This window comes from Aricia agestis, chromosome 17, assembly GCF_905147365.1.
Source record: "Aricia agestis chromosome 17, ilAriAges1.1, whole genome shotgun sequence".
Taxonomy (NCBI): Eukaryota; Metazoa; Arthropoda; class Insecta; order Lepidoptera; family Lycaenidae; genus Aricia; species Aricia agestis.
Genome location: NC_056422.1, coordinates 13,996,454 through 14,020,282, shown reverse-complemented (window position 1 = coordinate 14,020,282; position 23,829 = coordinate 13,996,454). Strand labels below are relative to the sequence as shown.

The following is a 23,829-nucleotide window of genomic DNA, read 5'->3' as shown; positions in this document are numbered from 1 at the left end:
TTGTTATCGTTGTTGGACGTAAGCCTCATTTTTCTGGCTTTTTTAAATGATCGATGAAATTCCAAGACCATATTTTGTGTCGGTCTGGGTTAAAGTTAATTGTTTAGTTGATATCATGTTATCTCTTTCGTTACTAGAAATTATGAAAGAGAAGGCAAAGTATTTTGCTAAATGATTAGCAATATCTCAGATTGGTACAAATGAATCTAGTGCGCAACAAGTGTACTTTATAGGTTTTTTTTTGAGTATGAATTTTTTTTATACTTAATGGTAATTGGTATATGATTCTTGATTACATAGGAGGTATTATTATTTACATATGTTACAAGTCCGTATGCCACCGAGTAGAGGGTAAGCAGAGACGGAGAGGAATTCCAAACCCATTCCAATACATATTATGACACCAACACAATTTTATGAGCTTAGTGAAAGTTTAGGGTTGTACCATAAAGTTAATATGCCTAGCGGAATAGAGAAACAAAGGCCTGAGCAAGAGAGATGTCACTATCAGTAACACTTCATGGTAAAAAGAGACGTGTGATACATGACAGCAGCACTCTTTTTTTGACGTCCAGTCGGCACGTGCCGCACGTTGACAATTTAATCTCATAGAATTCATGTTCAATCATGCTTGTGTAAGTGTATACGTACACATATTTTTCACACATATGTAAAACAATTTCGGTTTCGTTTGACAGCTCGAGATTGTTGCTCTATTCCGCTAGGTATATTAACTTTATGGGTTGTACACACCAAATAAATCATTCGTTAAAGAAAGCCCTGTCTGTTATTTTGCGTAATCACCGAAGAAAAACGCCTTTATTTTGATCTACAATTGTGTCAATACGTTAAAACACAGCTACTTTGTATATAGCGTTTTTACGTTTAAAATCGCAATAACAGCGTTTCTCATTAGTGTGTAATGTAAGGGCCCATCAGGGACATTTTAAGAAATTCCCTTTGTTATTAACATGATATTTGTGTTGATTCTCGTAGCAATAACGACGAATATTAAAAGTTAGCACACTGTCGCCGCAAAACACGAAACAGCGACAAAAAAACAATACAACTTTTCTTTGTTTTGTCGTTTGGCAACAAATAGACGTACTCTACGTCTGCTTGCTATCTTCGCGATTCGCGACGCCAGTGTGATAACGTCTTTTTAATCATGTGATGATAAAATGGTGGTATGTTTGATTAAAAATATATAAACAGACCTTTTCCAACTCCAAATCAATGTCCTGGGGGTACTCGTTCGGTTCAGTGTTCTCTGACGTCTGTATGTGCGCTTTTAGTTGTGTTATCTGGAACATAACGTTGCTCTATTACTCTTAGGTCCCTCTCTCACTCACTCTTTTACTCGTCGTATACACAGGTATATCAAAGAGAAGGCATTACATTATTTTTATCTTAAATAGGTTTCAAATGCACTATGGCCACTTTGCGATTTTCATTGGTCTCATTTGCATAGCAAAAAACACAAATAAAACATTTAAAATGAATTTCCACCAAGAACCGACAGTACAATCTATATATCATTGGCATAGGCTTAAGGTCTCGACTCGGAGTTCATAGGTTCGATTTGTTTCCAAATTCAACTAGATATACCAATGCAAGCCTGAGTGACACTTGAATATGTGACTAGAAGGACGATCCATAGTCGGATGGACATATTATAAATGCCGGTCCTGCACCAGATCTACCGACATCAATCTGATTACGAAACGAGAGGATGGATAGAGATTAACTAAGTCTGGCTTCACATTGTTGGCGCCCGTATTGCCAGCTCGTTCGGGAGTCCCGGACAGCTGTGAAACCAGCCTCAATAAGACAATGAGAATACTCCTGCGCAGCTAGCCCGGTTCATAAAATTAGCTCTTGATCCGTCTCAAAAATGGTTGTAGGAGAGATTATTGATTTAATAATCCCTCCTACAACAGCTGTGTTTACTACCAAGACAGCCTTTCATCAGTAACAAGAAGTGGGGGAATATCCTTTACCTGATCCTCCAGCGCTAGCACCGTCTCCCGCTGTCGCGCCTGCAGCTCGCTGACGTAGGCCACGTGCTCCTGCTTCAGCTCCTCCAGCTGCCGCTCGTAGCGCCGCACCGCCGCCTCCAGCTCGGGAGACACGATGTTGGACAGCTGGAAGTGGATGGAGTTTGGATTAGATCAGCCTTTCCCAAAGTGGGCGGTGTAGGACACAGAAAAAAATTGGGGGCGTTGTGTAGAGGCTTGGGGGGGCGATGTGTAATTCCATTTCATCTGGATGCATTTTAAATTGAAACAGTGGGGGGCGCTGAAACATAATTTGTTCTCAAGGTGGGCAATAGACAAACAAGTTTGGGAACCCCTGGGTTACATGAAGGGTAGATAAAGATATAACTCTTTATGCTGCAAAGTTTAAGAATAGAATTCAACTTGATTTATTACACAAGCTATAAGTTTCGTTGCAAGATCGCTTCACTAAATTACGAACCATTCCAATGGTATGTTGTTATGTAGTTAATAAAAAAAATTAAGAAGTAAGAAACCGAGAAACCCTACATAGGTTTCTGAGACAGAAAAATGATCTAGCTAGTTCCTGTATTTTGGAAAATTTGCATTTCTGAAGCTGGCTAGTTTTCCCAGTAATTATAAAGCAGGAACACACTTACCTCAATGGTGAGCGAGCGGAAGGGCCTGGCGTCGCCCGCGCCCGCTTCTGGCGACGCGCACGACCGACTGCGGTCCACGTCCTCGGAAAAACTGTGGACACATACATCATCATCAAGAATCATCAAAACTTGCAATGAAAATTATCAAACAAGGATTATTATAGCTAAGTGTTTCTCACAACTTGGTATCCATAGGAAATCTCACGAGAATCTAACGGCCGTTCCCAATATTTGATCTATCTCTGGTTTTGCCCTACTAGAGATAGGAATAGCTCATAATTGACATAAAATATATGTCTCTAATGTCTAATGTGAGTTATTTCTATCTCTAGTAGACCGGAACCGGAGATAGATCAAATATTGGGAACGGCCGTAAGTTCAAATCATATAAATGTCATCAAAACTATGTCATCAGAAGTCGCAGTAAAGGATAACAAACACACTAGGCCGAAGTTACGGGGCGTAAATTACGCATGATTACGTCAACGCATACAAAATACGGACGGAACGCGACGGAACAGTGTGTCATCGGTAATTTAAAATACATTGCGGGCGTAATCATGCGGAATTTACGCCGCGTGACTTCGGCCTAGTGTGTTTAGACACTTATGGTCAATTTATACTAGCGCAGAGTCGAAGCGTCTTACCAAAAACTGAACATAACAAATTCAACCTTTACTTCAGAGCGTAAAGCACACATTACTTCTGCGATTCTGCGCGAGACCAATCTGCGTCGCTCGCGCGCAGTCACGCGAAGTCGCCAGAATGAGCGTTTTATTGAAAATCTAAGAAGTAACGTGTGCATATCGCTCTGGAGTTTAGGTTGTTATGATCAATTTTGATAAGTCGCTTCGATGCGCTTCGATTCTGCGCTAGTATAAATTGACCTTAACACATTCATACAAACAAAGCTGTTGTTATTAAGAAAATATTTGGTAAGAATTAAGTATCTTTAATGTTCATTGATTAATATGTTTAGAATGAACTGGCAGTAGAAGAAAGCAGAAGGATAAATGGTTGTTTCAAAGACAGTGAATGCATTGCCTATGTTAAATAGCTTTATCATAATCATAAGTGATATTATGATTTGTAAAGTAGATCATTATTAGCTATAAAGGTAGTTAACATTTGCAAGAGAAAGAATTGTTTGTATGTTTTGATAAGCAAGAAAAAGTTCCTACTTACCCTTCCTCTCTTTAGCCGCATAAAAAATAAAAACATTAAAACATTACACCAATACAACATTAAATTAATTAAATTTTAAAATGGACTCATACTTTTTGGCTACATCAGCACATTTCTGTTCGTAGTATTTCCTTAGATTGTTCAAGTCTTCCTCATGTTTGATGTTCAGTTCTTCTCGCAGCTTGTCAATGTCTGCGGAGCCAGCCTTCACGGTTGTCAGCAGCTCCCTCAGTTGACTCACTTTAAGCATGTTCTCGTGTATTTCCTGCTTCATTTGCATCTCTAGTTTATTTATTGTATCAGATTCTGTATTTGCATGTATATTTTCGTTTATCATAAACTGCATTAAGCTCTCTTTTAGTTTATTTTTTATATTGTCCTCTATACTTTCTTCAAATGTGTTCAGTAGGGATATTAGTTTTTTTTCTAATTCACTTTCGAGTTCCTCAGGGGTGGAGGTTCGAATGTCAGACTTTGAGTGATCTATAGTTATTTCCTCTCGGTCCATATCCTTCTCGCCGTTTGAACTTTGTAAAGAGGTGCTGCCGCTGAGCAAAGCGGAGTAAAACTTTGTATCGTCTTTTATCATGCTTTGGTATTTAATGAAATCTGACAACTGTCCCTTAACTGTATCATGGTCAGAACTCGGCCTCTCCCCGATAATGTGCTGGAGGTTTTGTAGTTCAGTTGTGAGATGATCATTCTCTTCCCTGAGACTGTCCCTCTCATGAAGTGTTTTCTGTAACGAGACCTTTAGATCCTCGATATGTTTATTGCGCTCTATTATAGCTTCTTCCAAGTGCATAAGCTGAAAGACAGATAGTAAGCCTATAAACATATGACAGAAAAAAGCATGAAATAAGATTCAGAACATGCCTTATGGATAGCGTTCATTGGTGTCTTGTGTAAATTGCAATAAAACTATACAAAATTATTTGTAAATACCAGCCACCGTGTAAACAAAATAATGTCAATAACTGTCACAAACTTTTTTTTTTCATAAAAAATTAAACTACAAAATAAAACAAAAAAGAAAACATTGTCTTTTTATAAATATACATGCAGTGTCTTAATCTTTTTACAGGCATTTTGTCGCAACAATAACATACCATGCAAAAAGTGTATTGATATCATGCAGCAGACAGGTGCAAATATATATAGGCAACACTACCTTCCCATTATACTCTTCACAAATTGTTTTATAGTCAGTACTTAAAGTAGAATAAGATATATTTTCTTCCGGAATAAAAGACTTTGGCATTTCCTCATGCCTTTCTGTATCCTCCCTTGTGATATCTTGCACAAGAATCTCTTCAACCAAAACGTCTTGCTCTATCTTTGAACTTGATTCGCTAGGCGGAGTTATCGATTTATCAGGTACATCTTCAGTCGGTGGGTTGTAAACTTCCTGTATTTGTACACTTTCATTTGTAACAAAACATGGGGAGAGCAAATTTGTGATTATTGGTATAGGCTCTATACCTGGTCCTATTATAGTAGAATTTTCAGGTGGAGGACCAAATATGATCTTAGCAGCTTCATACTGAAACTTCGGTGCTGCCTGGCCCCGAATGTCTAGTTTTATTATTTCTTCCGAACCTGAGCTACATTTTCCCAACGATTCCTCCTCATTTTTGGGACTCTCTTGAGAATCTTCCTCGGGCTCATTGAGGGAATCAAGGTAGACACTCTGAGGAGATAGTATGGGGGTATCATCAGGTTTGGGTGACAGGGACTTAGGTTTAGTGATATCTCTAGAGGAGAGATCAGAGGAAGCCAACACAACTGGACTCTCCTCGCTAATGTGCACATCGGACACATTCCAGGATTCCTGGTTTGTTTCTAATAAACTCGGGCTAGCTATACTATGTACAGGCTGTCCACTCTGAATGTCGCTCACATTTTGGCTCTGCACCTCAGAATGTTCGGTTACATGTGATAGTTCAATATTTTTTGAGTCGGGTTCTTCTGTGTTTGTCACATTTTGGCTGCTAAAGTAACTCGTGTGGGATTTCTGTTGGGACTGGTGAGCCTCAGATTCACTGATAGAGGAGTCTCCTTTCGCAATATGTTCAGATATAGATTCCGACTCAGATTTGCTTTCAACTGTGTCAGCTTCTCTTCCTGTGTTTTCATCTTCACTTTGATCTTTAGTTATATTTGATCGATTGTCGTCTGAGGCAACCTTAGCGACGGTAGCCTGCTCTGCGTGCACAATATCCGGAAGGACATTCTAAAAATATACAAGAAGGTAAAAATAAATTGGGGCAAATCGTTTGATTGTTATCGGCGAAAAACGCTCAGCGATCGGGTTCTTAGGCCAATAGATCTGTTGACGATTTGTTCAGCCTCCGTAAAATAAAGAAAAGCTAGCTAAATAGCGAAGTTTATTGAGTAAGCAACGACATAAACGCTCCGAAGCCAGCTAGTTTAGAAACTTCGCAGTACTTCAGTGTAACTTATTCTACTTTTATTGACTGAATATTTACCGTGGTTTCTGATGTTTGTTGTACATTTTTATAGCCTTCATCCATAATACGGCAAATTCATATTATTATTTTCAAACTTTATTATTCACACACAATCACCAAATCTGTCTCCAAGACGACGTTTTTTTTTCAAACATACACAAAGACAATAGACAATAGAAAGTGACAGCTGTCAAGAGTGCTACGTGAGTGTAAAACATTGTGTAAAACGGTAATAGTATGGGAGTTACATGGGGAGTTACCATAGACATAATATATACTGTAGCATTATATTATGTCTATGGGACTTACTATGGGAGTTACGATTCCTTAGCTTTTATTATTCGTAGATAATATATCATCTCATGACCGGCCCACCCTGCTCCGTCGTCTGCAAACTGCAAAGCATAGAACACTTTAACTCCTACCGGAAAATATTATCGTCCGGCTGAAACTCACAGTCAGAGCATCACAGAACACTATTACCTAATAATACTCCTGAGACTGCAGAGTATATAATATCAACTCGATATGTAATCTAAGCTTTTTTTCGTTCTTTATTCAGAACAAATTAATAATATTTATTATTTAATATTATCTATACTTACATAATATTATAAAACAAAGTCACTTTTTTCCCTCATGTCCCTTTGTTCCCTTTAATCTTTAAAACTTCGCAACGGATTTTGATGATTCTTTCAGTGTTAAATAGCCCATTTATCGAGGAAGGCTATGGGCTATATTTTATCGCGCTAAGACTAATAGGAGCGAAGAAATAGAGGAAAATGTGGAAAAAACGGGGAAATTATTTGAAAGTGCTAACTTGAACGCGCTAATCTCATGAACTACTGGTCTGATTCAATGTTAGATAGCCCATTTATTGAGGAAAGCTATAGGCTATATTTTACCACGCTAGGACTAATAGGAGAATGTAGAAAAAACGGGGGAAATTATTTGAAAGGGCTTATCTCGTGAACTAATGGAGCAATTTTTATGTTCTTTGGCATAGATAAGAAGTAGACCACGTGAAGGATCATAGACTATCGATTTTAATCGAGCTACTAGCGACGCCCGCGCCGGAGCGGGTCCATAAAGTTATAATAATATAACTTGCGGAATATATTAACTTTATATAGGCGGTTCGCTAGTTTATATTATAAATTCCGAAAATGCAAAGTTGCCGTTATGTTAGTTAGTTTTTAAGTGGTTTTTAACATAAGACTGTATTTCCTTAGCATCCTTCGAGGCATTTTTCGGACTGTAGGTACTTACCTAATAATAAAACAAAGAAATGTCATAGTCATTTTTATTTACACAAATAATACAAAAGTACTCTTGTAAATTATGTTTCTGCGAAAAAACAAAATACATATTTAAGAATCTATTATAATTGTTTACATAGCTAATAATGCACTAGATGTAAAGGAAATCTAGGACCTATAAAATGCCAAATGCCACACTTAAATATTTAAGTAAGTAGGTACTTAGTTATAACAGTGTGTCATATAAAACTTTTTTTATGAATTAAGAAACGAGCAGACATATCGCCTGAAGAGAAGTGATAGCCGCCGTACATGGACACACAATAGAAGTTAGATCTTGTAAGTCCCGTGGCGTTGCAAAATAACCCTTATAATCCTCAAATCAGTAGGCCTACCACGAAACCGTTTTGAGACTCAAACAATCGGACTAGAATGCTGCGGCCTGCTCTAACGACGTCATTTCACGTTTGTTAGAGTAGGAGGCGGCATTCTCGTCCAATTGTTTGAGTCTCAAAACAGTTTCATGGTACAAGCCCTGTTCATTATAAGTAAAATAAAAGAGACTAATCACTAAACTATGATTTTGGCGAAAGCCGCACAGTGAGGAGCTCTAAATACAGATAACTTATAATGTTTTATTTAGAACAAATAAATATGTTTACGAAACTTAATTCAATAAGAGTTTTTTCTTTCATAATGTCCCTCGGTATTCAGTACTCATTGTATTAACATTATACTCACAAATAAAAAAAAAAACGATTACATAAACTCTGTAACAAAAATAAGCATTGAGAGATGTAAATTGTTTGAATAAACAATTCGAACGCTAAAGGGGCGTTCAGATTGATAAACGTAAATGTGACCATGTCATTTTCCAAGTTTGTGTAAGTTATCTACAGTACTTACACCAACTTGTACTATCAGAGAAGTTGATTCCTAGGGAGATGGCGGACCTAAGTAATTTGTAATTTGGTCGCGTTAAGTCAAACCCAGACCGATCACAGCTAACCACCAGCTAACATTGAATTGACATAAGCCGACCAAATGACGTTGGTCCGTCAACTGCCTAGGAATCAATTTCCTCGGTGGTACATAGAAAACATAACTTTATGTCACGACCACAGGTTACTCACGACTTACGACTAATGACAAGTTTAGTCATAACCACGACATTAATTTGGACGCACCTTAACAATAAAGATCTTAATTTACATTCGGTCAAAACTCGTTCTCTGAAAATTCTCGTGATAAATGAATTAAACTACTGATTTTCAATATTTCTTGCCAGATTCAACACTAATACTTGACACATAAGGTACATATAACGCCGAACAACCGTACAATCATAAAATTGACTGAAAAATTTTATTTACATAATACGAGTTACATATTTTATGGCAGACCAAAGTGGTCTAACATGCCTTTTGAACACTAAATAAAGATATTCTACTATAAAATACATATTTTATTGCTAATTTTTTTGCATGCTATAATCTAAAATTATTGACCGATAATAATAATATAATCATTGCAAAGGTATACAAAAATACTCTTGTAAATAATATTAACCAACGGACAGAACAAACAGTAGACAGGGCACATACTAATTATGCTACTTAGCTACCGTCATACAAGCTTTGCTATGTACAGCTCGACAAGGCTTTAAATGAACGTGGCGAGAAAAGGAACTAACGCTTTTATCATACCAAAACGTCATTTTTGACAGTTCTCCTTTACCAGCAGCGCCCCGTCCACGTTTATTTAAAGCCTTGGAGCACTTTACTGAATAAAGCTATGTAAAGCTTATGCTGCTTGACAGACGTTTGACTAGTCGCAGTATCGCGCGTTGTTTTCTGCTAAACATAATTTTGAACAAAATCGTGCCGATGCACTGACTGTTATGCTCGCTGCTTAAACCTACTAGCTCTATCACAAGTCCAGCCGAATTTTATTCAATGACTAAATAGTTTTACAATGAGGTCATATATTTTGAGGTAAGAAGAGTTGGGAAATCCTTACCAATACTTTATTTTAACTTGTCGATCGTGGGAAAACGAGACATAATAGAATTTCTATTGTGTCTCGGTCACCGGCACTGATCTCTATTATACAAGTACGCGTACTTGTATAATGGAGGTCAGTGGTCACCGGTGACCGTAATTATGGGGCTTGTTGAATTAATTTTTTCTTAGTTATTCACACTATTTTTTAATGAGACTAACTCAGTAAAAATATCTGTAGACCTGAATTAATGACGTCATAACAACGCGGTTGTGTCTACAGAAATTCGATCGGGTACGTTTAAATTTAACTTTAAATAATATAACCTGATTGCGTTTAGAAAAATTTACTTGTTGTATAATTTATGATTTATGAAAATATATTTTTGTTCCATAAACATAGGGTGTACATTAAATTCGTCAATATTCAGCAATATTAATATGTTAAAACAAGTTGTTTTATAAAAGAGCTGATAGTTGTTTTTATTAAAAATGTATTAAATAAGGGTGAAGCCACATTGCTCCATTGTGTTGCGTAATGCGTTGCGTCGCCTTACCGGTGCGACCCACAGGTGCAACCCACAGGTGCGACCTCACTTTCAGACGTAACGTTCTAATCACATTATACACATTTTATTTTACTGCAAAAGCTTGGGAAAAAGTAAATGTCAAAAACTATGTAGCTACTAAAATAATTTGGCACTCGAGTTGACAAGCTTTAAAAATATTTTTTCGAGGATTAACTAGAACACTTTCCATTATAAATAGCACAATAATTTTCAATTCAATCTTTCTTCTACCCCCTAAGCATTACAACTACATTATTTTAACGAAATAATACATGGTATCTATATAGGTACTAACAGAGAAGTTGATTCCTATGCAAATCGGGGACCTAAGTAGTTTGGTTGCGTTACATCAAACCCAGCTGACAGATCACAATTAACATTGAATTGACATATTCGACCAAATAACGTTGGTCTGTCAATTGCATAGGAATCAACTTCCTCAATGGTACATAAACATTAATAAAATATGTAGTTATAAGACACAGCAATCGTCTGTAGCAATGGGGCCTACCGTTTTTTTTACTCACTAAATGGCGCAACTGTCGACTAAGGTTCGAAGTATAGCTATTAAAGTCGACTTTATAATTATAATAATCTAGAATCCAATTTATTTTTGCTATTTTTTTCAATAACCGAATTTTTTAATACGATTATTATTTATTTTCTTAATTTCGCTCTAAAAGCATTTACATTGATCACAAAATAATACCTTTTGGGATAATTTTACGAAGGAGATCGCTTTTCTCGGTATAGCAAACACTCATTGACTTCGTGTTACTTAACAACGCCATCTGCTGAAATAGCTTTAGCTGTTGTTGTGTCGTTAAAGCAATTAGTTGCTCACAAAATAGTATTATTGTTCGCCAATAGATGTCAGGAAGAGTCATATTTTTCAATTTATCGATTATCGATAAAACACGAATAAAAACACATTTTCTAAAAATGATTCCTAGCTAGATCGATTTATCGCCCCCGAAACTCCCTATATACTAAATTTCATGAAAATCGTTGTAGCCGATTCCGAGATTCCAATTATATATATACATACATACATATAGCATACAAGAATTGCTCGTTTAAAGATATAAGATTTATGGCACGAAGACCGCTAAAACTAGTACAAAATAGACGTTTTTGGACCTCGCACCACACTAGCGCCTCTAGCGAAAAATTCACACGCGGTAGCCCCCATTGTTTTAACTTGTGAACAAGGTCGTATATAACAGCTATCAGCTCTGACTAATGCAAGTCAAATACTCCCACGGTATTAAATGCACCTACCATTGAGATACATAAGCGGCACTCTCTTAATACTGTCGCAATCAAAGACGAACATTAATTACATAACTGTAATTAAATGAAAATTTTGACATAAGTCCCATACATTAAGGTTGGGTTGCACCAACTAACTTTAACTATAACTTTAAATTTAACTACAATGCAAAATGTCAAATCTTTGATTAAAGTTAAAAATGGACGCCATCAAGACTCCATATTTAACCATAACCATAAAGCTCGACAAGGTTTTAAATGCACGTGGCGAAAAAAGGAACTAACGGTGTCATCATACAAAACGCCATTTTTGACAGTTCTCCTTTACCTGCAGCGCCCCCGCCCACGTTCATATATAACCTTGTTGGACCAGCTGTCATCTGTCAAATTCTCCGGTCAAAGTTAAGGTCAAAGTTAAATTTAGCCTTAACTATAACCATAACTTTAACTACGCCTCTGGTACAACCCAACCTAAGTGTTAAACTCTTCGTGAAATTAAAGTTTAATTCATTTTCATCTTGAGTGCGGCAGTTACAGATTATATCTACATTAAATTATTTTTTGACCATGCCCAAAATTAAACTTACTTATATTTCAAATTTAAATACTAACATGTAAGCTTTCAGCTGTAAAGCTCGGTTATGCATGGTTTGAGCACCATGGATTTTATGCTAGTTTCAATAAAAAGCTTTGTCTATAATCTAACATCTATTATAACGGTCAGCACACATAAAAACGCGTCGCAGCGCTGCAACTGTATTAAAACTGAACTTTATCTAAATTCACGTTATAATGTAATATATTAATAAAACCGGCGCTGCGGTACGCATCTCTGTACAGCTTGAAATTCGACGTGTATTCCATTTTGAAAAGCTATTCAAAGAGTGCAGTCTCGTTTCGGTGTGGCTTGACGAATAGTCTATTAATAATAATTTTGTTAAACTATTTCTCTTTAACATATATTTGTGAATTTTTTCCTGTAATTATGGCCAAGGAATTTGATATGGCAATTAAAAGGAACTACATATTATTAGGATTGTTAATGAGTAAAAATATTTCTGATATAGTTATAAAATTTGTGTAAATAATATTGAATGAGAATAAGCATAATTTCTGTACACCTTTATAAAACTATGCATTAGTAATATTACGCTTCGAAAAACTGTCAAATAAACTTTTCTTTTTATTTTAAGATAGAATTTAAAAAAATATCGAGTTCAATCTTTAATCGCTATCTTAAAAACGCTTCAGCATAATTCGGTGTAACGTTACCCGAACGCGAGCAAGTAAGGTAGGGTAAAGTACAGCCACAAACATGATTTAGAACAGAACCACTAGACATAATATGCATCACAGTTTCAAAGCGCAATATTTCTATTTTTGAACGTATAAGCAATTACCCTAACAGGCAATTCCGGGAACATCGCGCTACAATTACAATGAACAACTTGTTCTAACATATTGTCCGTTGGAGCACAACCCATGCCCTGAAAAAGAGAAATATTGTATTTAATATATTTCTAGAATCTCTACTAATATTATAAAGCGGAAGAGTTTGTTTGTTTGAACGCGATAATCTCAGGAACTACTGGTCCGATTTGAAAAATTATTTCAATGGTAGATAGCCCATTTATTGAGGAAGGCTATAGGTTATATTTTATCACGCTAAGACTAATAGGAGCTAAGAAATAGAGGAAAATGTGAAAAAAACGGGGGAAATTACTTGAAAGTGCTTATCTCACTAACTACTGGAGCAATTTTTATGTTATTTGGCACAGATAAAAAATAGACCACGTAAAGGATCATAGGCTATTTTTGTGGACTAATTATTTGTCTGTGAAATATCAAATTTACGCCGTATGCGGGCTAAACGCCGTACGCGGGCGAAGCCCCGTGGAACGTCTAGTACTGTATAAAGCTGTAGTTTGTTCTGTCACTCACCGCATAACGTGTTTATGATTATTATTAATTATAAATTATAAAATATCCATAGTTCCATATTAATCTGTACTTACTAATATTATTACTATTATTAGTAAGTACAGATTACTATTATTAGTAAGTACAGATATTATTACATCAACTAGTAGTGAGTATTATATTTAAACTATATAAGTAAATTAAAATAAAACTATATTTTTATTATTTACTTATTGAAATCAGATTACGTCTTTATATTAAAATAAAAAAAAACAACAAACAACAACACGTTGCGCCAGACAGACAGACAGCCACGACGCGAATTTCGCGTCGTGGCTGTTTCACTGTAACCACAACGCGTTGTGAGCTATTTTTTCGTTCACTGAGCGATTTCGGTCTTTGAGCGTAACATATATACTCACCTAAATTATCAACTAAGCGTAATTTTGTGTACCGCAGAGGGCAGTCAGGTGGCCGAAGTGCCCCCTTTCTCCTCCTCTTCATCTTCTTCTTCTTCTTGTGCCATCAATTGTCTCGCCAGTTGTAGTGCCTGGAAATATGAAATTCCAATAAAATATATGTTGTACAATAAAACCTTCTTATTTTTCAGCATTGCACAAACAGAAAAATTGGAATTTAGGTAATTAGAATTATTAATTAATTTATCATATTCGTATCCAGTGCATAGCGGCAAAGTCGACAACGCAACGTTAAGGTCACAGCACACATATTTACTCGGAAAGGGATCGTCGCCGTATCGCCTTTCGCTTCGCCGTCAATCAGGCGTCAACCTAACGTAGGTATGCACATAACCAAAGCGTACTTATCAGTAGCGCCTGTACGTCAACTCGGCTACGGCTAGGCGAAGCCTCGCTTACGGTTCGCCGATCGCTGTCCCCTTCCGAGGCGAGGCTATTACGTTATGGTTCCGCTTAGTGTGCGTTGCAGTAGGGAGTTTCATACGAACAATATTGAACGGCTCGAGGCGATACGGTGCCGATCCCTTTACGAGTTGATATGTGTGCTGTGACCTTTAAACGCCAAAGTAGCGCCGCGCCGCTGCAGTGCTGATCGAACGCAACAGAACAATGTGCCATAGCTTTAACAGAAAAACTAGGTCAGCTGGAGAATATTTTTAAAATATGTCAGCTTGGTGATAATTAAGAAGGTCATTCTCAAGTCAAGTGCCTATTAGATATAACGATAGTGTCTTCCCCAAGGCTGGAACATAATGCTAACAGGGTGTTTTGTGACACCTAAATGTTTTGTATTGCAGATTTTAAAACACAAATTTGTGTGTTTTTGAGTTTAAGTATTACTTATTGACTTTGGAAGAGAAGACAATGATTAATTTTGACTGAAATGTTGTTTTGTATACACAGTATTATTATATAGTAAACATAATTCCTGAATTTATCTCATCAACAACACAAATTGTACACCTTTAATATTATAAACTTATTGTAAACAGGACAAATTTTTAGCTTTATCTATTTGTATATCAGCATTACTTAAATTAATGTTAAGCTCAAATAATACAAATTCATTGATCTTTATCTATTTCCAATAAGTTTGTAGATTTAGTGCCACAAATAGGTTTATCTATAATTGATAAGATATAACATATTTTTAACACACTAAATACGGTACCTGTTCAGTAAGTAAAGAAAATACAAAGAACAGTGTCGGCATTAGGGGGGGGACAGCCCAGGGCGCCGTATGGAAAAAGGCGCTGAAGGCAAGCCAAAGGGGCGCCAAATTTTTCAGTACTATCAGCACCCTGGGCGCCGAAGAAATCTCGCCCAGGGCGCTGGTAGTGCTAAAACCAGCCCTGACAAAGAAAATGTAATTTTTTCTAGCTTTGCTTTAATACAACTACAGCAATAGATCAATCATTGCTTTATAATCTCAACATTAAAAACAATACAGCTGCTAACTGTTTGAAATGGGTATTCATAGGCAAAATTTTATTTACTCTTTACACACAACTGGCTATGGTGATGTAGTTACAAAAAAGTTATCTGTACTTTTATCAAAGTCCAGCTTACACCTCCTTTTAGAATTTTCAATATCTCTTACATTTTCAGATTTAGCCTACCACATTCAAAATTGACAAGACATTGGAGACATGCTGTTATAATTGAAGATGTGTCACGTGAGTGGAAGAATCAAACAAGTAACATTTTGTAACATACGGACAATAACTCATTTTTTCCCTAATTATTTTAAGAGGATACACCAAGGGCGAGAGAAATTGAAAATAGATGAATTGAAAATGAAAATGTATTGCGGTCGCGCGATAGAGACAACACGACAAAAGTACTAATAAAAGAACAGAAAATCTTCGATTCGTTGTCCGCTGAATCCTTCTCCAAAACTTAACTGATTTAAAGAAACCGATTTGAGCTGTATTCCTGTTTTTTTTTTTTTGTATATTTTAGCCAGTTTTGTTTTCTGGGTGTTTGAACACAGAGGAAAATCTGGCCATTTTTTTTGGGTTTTTGGACATTCTTATCTTTTTTAATAATAAAATTATAAAAAAAAAGAAAACATAGGGATGCTAATAGTGGCCATTGATATTCAGGAAAAAAATCATAACTCTACCGGCATTATCCAGGGAGGAAACAAGGGACAATGTTTGTATGGAAAAATGGTGGTGTGGACACCTCTTAATAAAACTTATCTACTTCGTAACCTAGCTAATATACATCTGGCTACACATAATATAATCAATAGTTTTTCTATTTCAAATAATTTTTCCAGCCCATATAATAAAAATTCTACAAGTAGGTATACCTGGAATTCATTATAGTGAATTTTTCTCTTCTTTTTGAACTCCAATCTCCGTTGGCGCTCCTCTTCTGTCTCATCCTCATCGCTCTCGGAAGACTCCAGACACTTGGGCGGCTTGTTCATGCTGGCAGCCAGCTTCGCAGCCAAGATGTTGGCGTCTAGCTCGTCAGTTGGCTCCAAGTCTCCGTCCACAGCCTCCGAGTACGGAGTCTTCGGTTCATCCACCTTCATATGCCCGTAATCCTTGTCCGGCGGATGAAACGTCTCCATGATGTTTATCTCGTCAAACCTCTGCTCTTTTGCCCTTTTACTCGAGGAGGCCATAGCATTATCTTGACTGTCGACACTACGCGAAGTTTTTAGGATACCCTTGGCGGGTTTCTTTTGCAAATTCTGGGCCATTTCAAGCACTTAATGTAGCATTTCAATACGAGCAGTGTACTTAGTGTTTTTGAACTTACGACCGAGTTTCAAATTGATTTTGGTGACAAATTATTTTATATTTTTATTTCTCCGATGAGAGCCGACATAATTTTTTGACACCTATAAATTGACATTGACATTTGTATTTTGACAATCAAGGTGGTACAGATTAAAAACGCTTTTTTTTTTAACTAACTAGTGCTAATGCCGCGGCCGCAACTGCGTAGTGCTTCGCGTTAAAAACGATACTTTTGGATGATCTGCGTGTATCGTCCAATAGTACCGTCTCGTAGTCATAGCATGAAGCTTCAGAAGATAGACGCAGGTGCGGCCGGGCTGTAAACTAAATACAGAGTAGTGGACAGTGTCCAGTGTCCACACTCCACTGCACAAAGAGGCCCATTCATGGCAGGCTGCTTTACCGTCCACACGATTGTGAACAGTTTGCTTACAGAAGAATTTACCGCGTCTTAACTCTTAAGTTTCCCAACCTCTCCAACACTCGACATTGGCAATCATCTGGCAATAGTTTTATGCTAGTCGCCATAAAAAAAAGAAGAAGAAGGAAACTCAATACGCTTAAAGTAGGTAAACAATTTTTTTATGGATTTTGTTATAACATGAAGTAAATGAATGTAATTCGAAATGGTGGAGGATACAAATTTAAATTCCAACAAAACGAAGGTAGTAAGACACATTCAGTTAGCACTTAGCAACTGTTACGTAGTATATGACATTCTCTTTGTTAGCAACGATAGAACTCATCTGCAACTTTCCTTATCTCGCTTGTTTATGCTTAAAAACTTACTTTAAGCACTAGATAACTTATAAATCTTTAATTTATAAGTTTAAGAAAGTTTGAGTACATTACTCAAGCTTTAATTATGAAATATGTTTGTTGTTCTTGTGCTATCTTTGTAAGTGGTGTAACACTGTTGCATGTAATTTCCAGGTGAAGACCACCCGACCTAAGGCAGTGTATCTATGGACAGAAGCAGATGTCCAAAAGTGGTTACGTCGCCACTGTAGTGATTACTACAGTTTGTACTGGGAGAGATTTCATGAGGTATTTTACAAATAAATTTAACATAGTATACCAATGTTACAAGCCAAGCCCCGTCAGCTAATCAAACAATATTCAATTACTCAGACACCTATGCACACATAATAAATTAAGTGTGCTGCCATATTTTCCTAAGAAATCCAGTGCCTAGTTATTTTTTGCTTGTCAAATATATCTCAGTTATTACATCTATAATTTTTGTTAAAATTTTACTAGCTGTAGCTTTTTTACTGATAAAATAAATATTGTGTTATTTATTTTACATATTCAACCAAACTGTTCCAGGAGGAAAAACATAATGCGGCTTTGCTCGCGTTAAGAAGTATTATTATATATAAACTTTCATCCCCTATTTTAACCCCTTGGGGTTGTAATTTATCAAAATCCTTTCTTAGCGGATGCCTACGTCATAATATCTACCTGCATGCAAAATTTCAGCCCAATCTGTCCAGTGGTTGGGGTTGTGTGTTGAAAGATCATCATGTCAGTCAGGTGAAGACCACCCGACCTAAGGGGTTTTTACGTTTACGTGGGAGAGCCATGCTTCGGCACGAATGGGCCGGCTCGACCGGAGAAATACCTCGTTCTCACAGAAAACCGGCGTGAAACAGCGCTTGCGCTGTGTTTCGCCGAGTGAGTGAGTTTACCGGAGGCCCAATCCCCTACCCTATTCCCTTCCCTACCCTCCCCTATTCCCTTCCCTTCCCTACCCTCCCTATTCCCTCTTAAAAGGCCGGCAACGCACTTGCAGCTCTTCTGATGCTGCGAGTGTCCATGGGCGACGGAAGTTGCTTTCCATCAGGTGACCCGTTTGCTCGTTTGCCCCCTTATTACATTAAAAAAAAAAAAAAAGTCACCTTTGAGTTATATAGATTGAAGGAATTGATTCACAGGCGGACCTACATAGCTTGGTCGTATTATGTCAACGCTGTCAGCTGTCAGATCATGACTTTTGATATAAACCAACCAAATGTTGTAGGTCTGTCATCTGCCTAAAAATCAACTTCTCTGATAGTACATAAATAATAAACTATTTTCAGCATGACATTACTGGCAGAGCGCTGGTTCGTATCAACGACAATACCCTGCTCCGCATGGGCATCACCAACAAAGATCACAGGGAAGCAATATGGAGGGAGATCCTAAAACTGAGACTCAAGACTGACATCGTAGAAATAAGAGATTTGGAGAGGCGGCACTACTATTTTAACTATGATTTGTGATGAAATGTGATGGTAATGTAAAGGTTTATGAGTAAAACTATATTAATATTATGCCTATGAAATAGTATTTTTATGTATTTGTATATAATAAAGTGTATTTTTTGAATGTTGGTTTATTTAGTAATTAGTACATAATATGATTTTGTTCCCTCTTATTCAGCCGCTGGCTACACAGATTATTAGTTATTATTCATGTTAGCATTCATAACATAATTAATACCCTGATGAGACTGCCAAAGTACTGTAGTGCTTCGGGCATGTTCGCCGACGCCGGAATCTCGGACTATTTCGCAATTATCAGGGGTCGCGTGTTAGCTTTCTGGTCTCGCATCCGTTCTTCAAACAATGAGATGCTTTCTGTGTGTGCCAGGTGCCCGGAAAACTCGAACCCAGCCTGCTGGCTTTCGGTGCATTGTAGCAGTAACCAAAAATTTTAGATTTTAACATTTTAGATGTATTTTAATTTTATAATTTTTAACTTTTATTTTATTTATTTCTTTTAGTTCTATTATGTTATTTTAAATTATGTTATTTTATGGGTCTATTGCCTGAAATAAACGATTATTTATTTATTTATAATGATGATTTATGATTACAGACGGACAGACAACGAAGTCCCGTTTTTACCCTTTGGGTACGGAACCCAAAAAAATACGAAATTATTTTTAAACAAAGCTTAAATTCTGAACACTGCCAAGAGATGGCGGTACAGTACACAACCTTGCCTTTATCAACATTAAAATTCTTCAATATTTTTTTTGTAAAGACCTTAATTTTAAGAATAGCATTTTTAAGTGCATTCTTTTATAATAATAATTGTACTTTTAAATTTGATTCCAAATACAGGACTGTTGTATAATATCGGATCGGACGGAGGATTGTCAAACTTATTGTTGGTTCACTGCAGGAATTAACTAGGTGCCCCTTGTTTCGAGGAAAGTATTGACGAAAATGTCAAGTTAATTTTAGCGCTTTGATTTTAGAATTCATTTATCACGCGGGGACCGTAAATTTTTCGGGATAAGAACTGTCCCTGGCCACTAGTCCTGCTATCCCCAACCCGCGACCCGCCGGGACTTTGTTTGTGGCCCGCGTGATGTTAAGAGCTCACCTGACTCTAAAAACCAAACATCGTCCTTCTCTCTTCACACGTGATCATGAAATTTAGGTTTTATCAATACCTTTTTAGATATTAAAAAATATTAAAGAAAAGACAGCAAACTTCGAAGATCCAAGCAAATATGTGTCTAAAACAAGGTTTTTTGTAAAAAAGAAACTATCGAGCATTTTTTGAGTAATCGTGTTTTCGTCTTGAGCATTTAATCTTTATGAACTGAAGTTACCTGTGTCAAAAAATCAGTTTTCTAGACCTTACAGATTTTGAGATCTAGGTTAAAGTATGTAGTCAAGTTAGGGTCATATGGGCTCTTAAACAACTTTGAAATTTACGCCCACTGGCAAGATAACGTAAAGTCTACGTAATAGTCGTTAAATTTTTTCCACTTTTATATCGTTACTTTTGAAGAATGTTATTTTTTAACCCTAATTAATTTTTGTTGCGGCCCGCGACACCAAGACCAAAACATGTTTGTGGCCCGCATGAAAAAAAGGTTGGGGACCACTGCACTAATCCTTCCCAACGATGTAAGTACCTATATTAAATTGCTTATACCAAAATTCATCTTATTCGGTTCAGCGGTTAAAATACACAGACTGTCACAGACACACTAAGATAAATTAAGTTAGTTATTTATTATACATAGGTACTTATTAGTTATTAGTATGGACTAAATTATTTACTAAGTAGATAATAGGCAAGTAGGTAACTACATTGCGAAAAAAATTAGCTTTTCGTGCGGGAACCATAAATTTTTCCGGATAAAGATTAATTATCTTACGTACCTTAAAGGACTCAAAGTATCTCCATACCAAATTTCATCAAAATCGGTTGAGCAGAAGGTAACAGACGGACAGATTGATAGACAGACAGATAAACTTTCGCATTCATAATATTAGTATAGATTATATGCAGTAAGCAGTAACTATAGTACCTAGTTAGATACTTAAAAGACATAGTAGTCAAATCTGTGTCAGGTCAACTAAAAATATTGTGTGAAAGTTAATATTCTTTAGCGTAAGGCTTCTCTCGTAGTCTTTACAACTTATTAGATACGTCTTCTTACTTACAGTAAAACTTTAAAACCCTTTTTTTATTAAATAAGGGGGCAAACGAGCAAACGGGTGACCTGATGGAAAGCAACTTCCGTCGCCCATGGACACATGCTGTGAGCATCAGAAGAGCTGCAGGTGCGTTGCCGGCCTTTTAAGAGGGAATAGGGTAATAGGGGAGGGTAGGGCAGGGAAGGGAATAGGGGAGGGTAGGGAAGGGAATACGGGATCGGGCCTCCGGTAAACTCACTCACTCGGCGAAACACAGCGCAAGCTGTTTCACGCCGGTTTTCTGTGAGAACGTGGTATTTCTCCGGTCGAGCCGGCCCATTCGTGCCGAAGCATGGCTCTCCCACGTTTTATTTCTTTGTACTGTCTTTTGTTAAAATATTCATTAATTATTAATTATATTTACCTAAGTAACTAATATTCGTCCGTGGGCGGCAGTAACACCCGTAGTTATTGATAAACCTTTTTTACTGCTAAGATCATGCTCAAGATCATTATTAGGATGTTATTTGAATTGAAAGATCGTGATTAGGTTCCTTAATACGTGTGAACTGTGAACGCTACACTAACGTACCTACCTATTAAGGAACCTAATCACGATCTTCCGTTTATTAATAAACTAAACTCGGCACTCAATTGTTAAGTGGTATTATAAAATACCAACCTAGCTAAGGTTGGTATTTAACAATAAATTCTATAAAATAAATACTTAGTTAAGTCTAGTCAGATCTTTACTTAAGTGCTGTCAAACTAATATAATTAAAGAGCTGAGAGCGTATCATTGATTGGTATTGAGTTCTTGAGTATTGAGCTCTCTTTTCTGGTTACTCGTTTGCGGCATAAAACAAATTGAGCACTGCGGCAGCAATAAAAATGTTGAACAAAATATTTAGTGTAATCAATTAAGGCGGGTTTCGTAATATCAGAGCTGTGGCATGCATCGATCTCATTGTTGTGCCAGATTCACCGCTGCCGCAATTCTTGAGCGACCGCGGGGAGTTGTCGCTATGTCAATCTTCCAGAGTGTCATAGATATTATTATTATAACTGTAACTCCTGTCACTATAGGATCGGCAGCGGTAACCAACCACAAACCCTTTGATATGATATGATCTCAGGGAGCTCGAGGAATAGTGCCGGATTTATATTTTTATGAAACCTAGCCATTTTATTTCCGCCGCGCGATATACAAAATCTGCCGCCCCCCCTCGGACGCTGCCGCCCCTAGGTCATGGACTATACGGCCTATTCATAAATCCAGAGCTGCCGAGGAACATACTAAAGTTGTCTCAACATGTTTAATTCGCCTGTAGGTATATTATCGAATATCGTGTTAACTTGTACCACACACGGCGCGTCTAGATGGCGAACAGTAGACGCTCCGAAATAGCCATTTTAACGGCCCTCCTTTGTTTATTGTTTTTAGCTCATTTTAAAGCAACTGGACGCTATCTTCGCATAGTGACAGACGTTTTAATAGTGTTTGTATAAACCTGAAGACTCATTTTCTTCTTGCATTCTCTCTCAGCTTCACTCTATCAGCCATAAATCATAATATACCAAAAACTTGAGAAGAAATGACAATAGGCATCTTTTTTACCGACTCCAAAAAAGGAGGAGGTTATACGTTCGGCTGTATCTTTTTTTTTTGTATGTTCAACGATAACTCAGCCGTTTGTGATCCGATTTTCAAAATTCTTTTTGGGTTGTATAGGGTTTAACTCGAATTTGGTACCATGTTCACAAAAGTGGTGATCTGATGATGGGATCCTGGAGGAATCGAGGGGACTCCTTGAAATTTGTATGGAAACATATAGTGATTTCAATTTTTTCTGAAGCATTCAAGGTAAATTTATCAAAAGACTCATAGTGGTTAAAATGTTGTTTCTAGTAACTTAAACATATGTTACGAATAAGAGAAAGTTCATACGAAGGTGTCTCTTGGTCCAAAGGCACTGAACAGAACTCCTGAACTTTAAAGATAAAAGTTTTTAAATTGCAGCATCGCTTAGATAACTGCAAGCATTTACCACAATTTCGCTTACAGTAACATAATGTGAATAGTTAACATTCGTATTGGTTATTTACGCATAAAGCCTTATCTTGTAGATAACTAAAAAGAGTGAAATTATTATTTTTAACAAAAAATTAAAACCGACTTCTAAGGTAAAAATAATAATAATATGAACTAAAAGATATTAAATAACTCTTACTCTATAATAGTGCCTTTTTCAGAATTCGTCTAAATCTCAACTATTTCTGTACATAGTAGTCTTCATTACTTTGAAGTCGGTACCAGTCCCAAAAGCTTCAGATATTCTGACATTGACTGAACTCACGATGAAATTAGCTGGTACCGACTTCAAATAATGAAGACTGTAGTATGTACAGAAATAGTTGAGATTTAGACGAATTCTGAAAAAGGCACTATTATAGAGTAAGAGTTATTTAATACCTTTTAGTTCATATTATTATTGTTTTTACCTTGAAAGTCGGTTTTAATTTTTTGTTATTATAATATATAATTAAGCGGTAAACGAGCAAACGGCTGACCTGATGGAAATCAACTACCGCCGCCCATGGACACTCGCAACATCATAAGAGTTGTAGGTGCGTTGTAGGTCGTGGTTGTAGGCCTTTAAAGAAGGAATACGCTCTCTTCTTGAATTCTATCCTATTTGGTATAATACCTCTATTTGTCTCATACGACTGTAAACTGAAAAAAACTTTACATAGTATGTCGCTTCGGCTAGTACTAAATCTTATCTATATATTAATACGTGAGCCAAAAACTTTGTATCCCTTTTGACGAAAAAT

At 36.7% G+C, this 23,829-nt stretch overlaps 3 protein-coding genes across 6 annotated transcripts in view; 1 reads left to right on the top strand and 2 right to left on the bottom strand.

Moving 5' to 3' along the window:
- Positions 1 to 6,454, bottom strand: part of LOC121735697 (centromere-associated protein E-like) — a 72,339-nt gene extending 65,885 nt beyond the window's left edge. For both annotated transcript variants that reach the window (XM_042126598.1, XM_042126600.1), the window contains exons 1-7: positions 6,331 to 6,454; positions 5,013 to 6,074; positions 3,934 to 4,649; positions 3,842 to 3,850; positions 2,657 to 2,747; positions 2,001 to 2,144; positions 1,218 to 1,304 (exon numbers count right to left, since the gene is read on the bottom strand). In XM_042126598.1, coding sequence (XP_041982532.1) covers positions 1,218 to 1,304; positions 2,001 to 2,144; positions 2,657 to 2,747; positions 3,842 to 3,850; positions 3,934 to 4,649; positions 5,013 to 6,074; positions 6,331 to 6,375 — 2,154 coding nt within the window. In that variant the 5' untranslated portion in view covers positions 6,376 to 6,454. The remainder of the gene's footprint in view (positions 1 to 1,217; positions 1,305 to 2,000; positions 2,145 to 2,656; positions 2,748 to 3,841; positions 3,851 to 3,933; positions 4,650 to 5,012; positions 6,075 to 6,330) is intronic.
- Positions 6,455 to 12,755: 6,301 nt separating this feature from the next.
- Positions 12,756 to 16,656, bottom strand: LOC121735262 (protein phosphatase inhibitor 2-like). 3 transcript variants are annotated; one of them, XM_042126029.1, is made up of 3 exons: positions 16,129 to 16,656; positions 13,751 to 13,882; positions 12,756 to 12,899 (listed from the first exon to the last, which is right to left on the bottom strand). In XM_042126029.1, exons 1-2 carry the CDS (start codon positions 16,525 to 16,527, stop codon positions 13,799 to 13,801), a joined length of 483 nt encoding a protein of 160 aa, XP_041981963.1. In that variant the 5' UTR covers positions 16,528 to 16,656; the 3' UTR covers positions 12,756 to 12,899; positions 13,751 to 13,798. The 3 variants fall into 3 exon arrangements, with proteins under 3 accessions (XP_041981963.1, XP_041981961.1, XP_041981962.1); XM_042126027.1 differs by having other exon boundaries at positions 13,755 to 13,882; XM_042126028.1 differs by having other exon boundaries at positions 12,756 to 12,905; positions 13,761 to 13,882.
- Positions 16,657 to 17,127: 471 nt separating this feature from the next.
- On the top strand, positions 17,128 to 18,910 carry LOC121735345 (protein aveugle). The gene is made up of 3 exons (XM_042126140.1): positions 17,128 to 17,232; positions 17,501 to 17,614; positions 18,652 to 18,910. Exons 1-3 carry the CDS (start codon positions 17,194 to 17,196, stop codon positions 18,832 to 18,834), a joined length of 336 nt encoding a protein of 111 aa, XP_041982074.1. The 5' UTR covers positions 17,128 to 17,193; the 3' UTR covers positions 18,835 to 18,910.
- Positions 18,911 to 23,829: the final 4,919 nt, after the last annotated feature.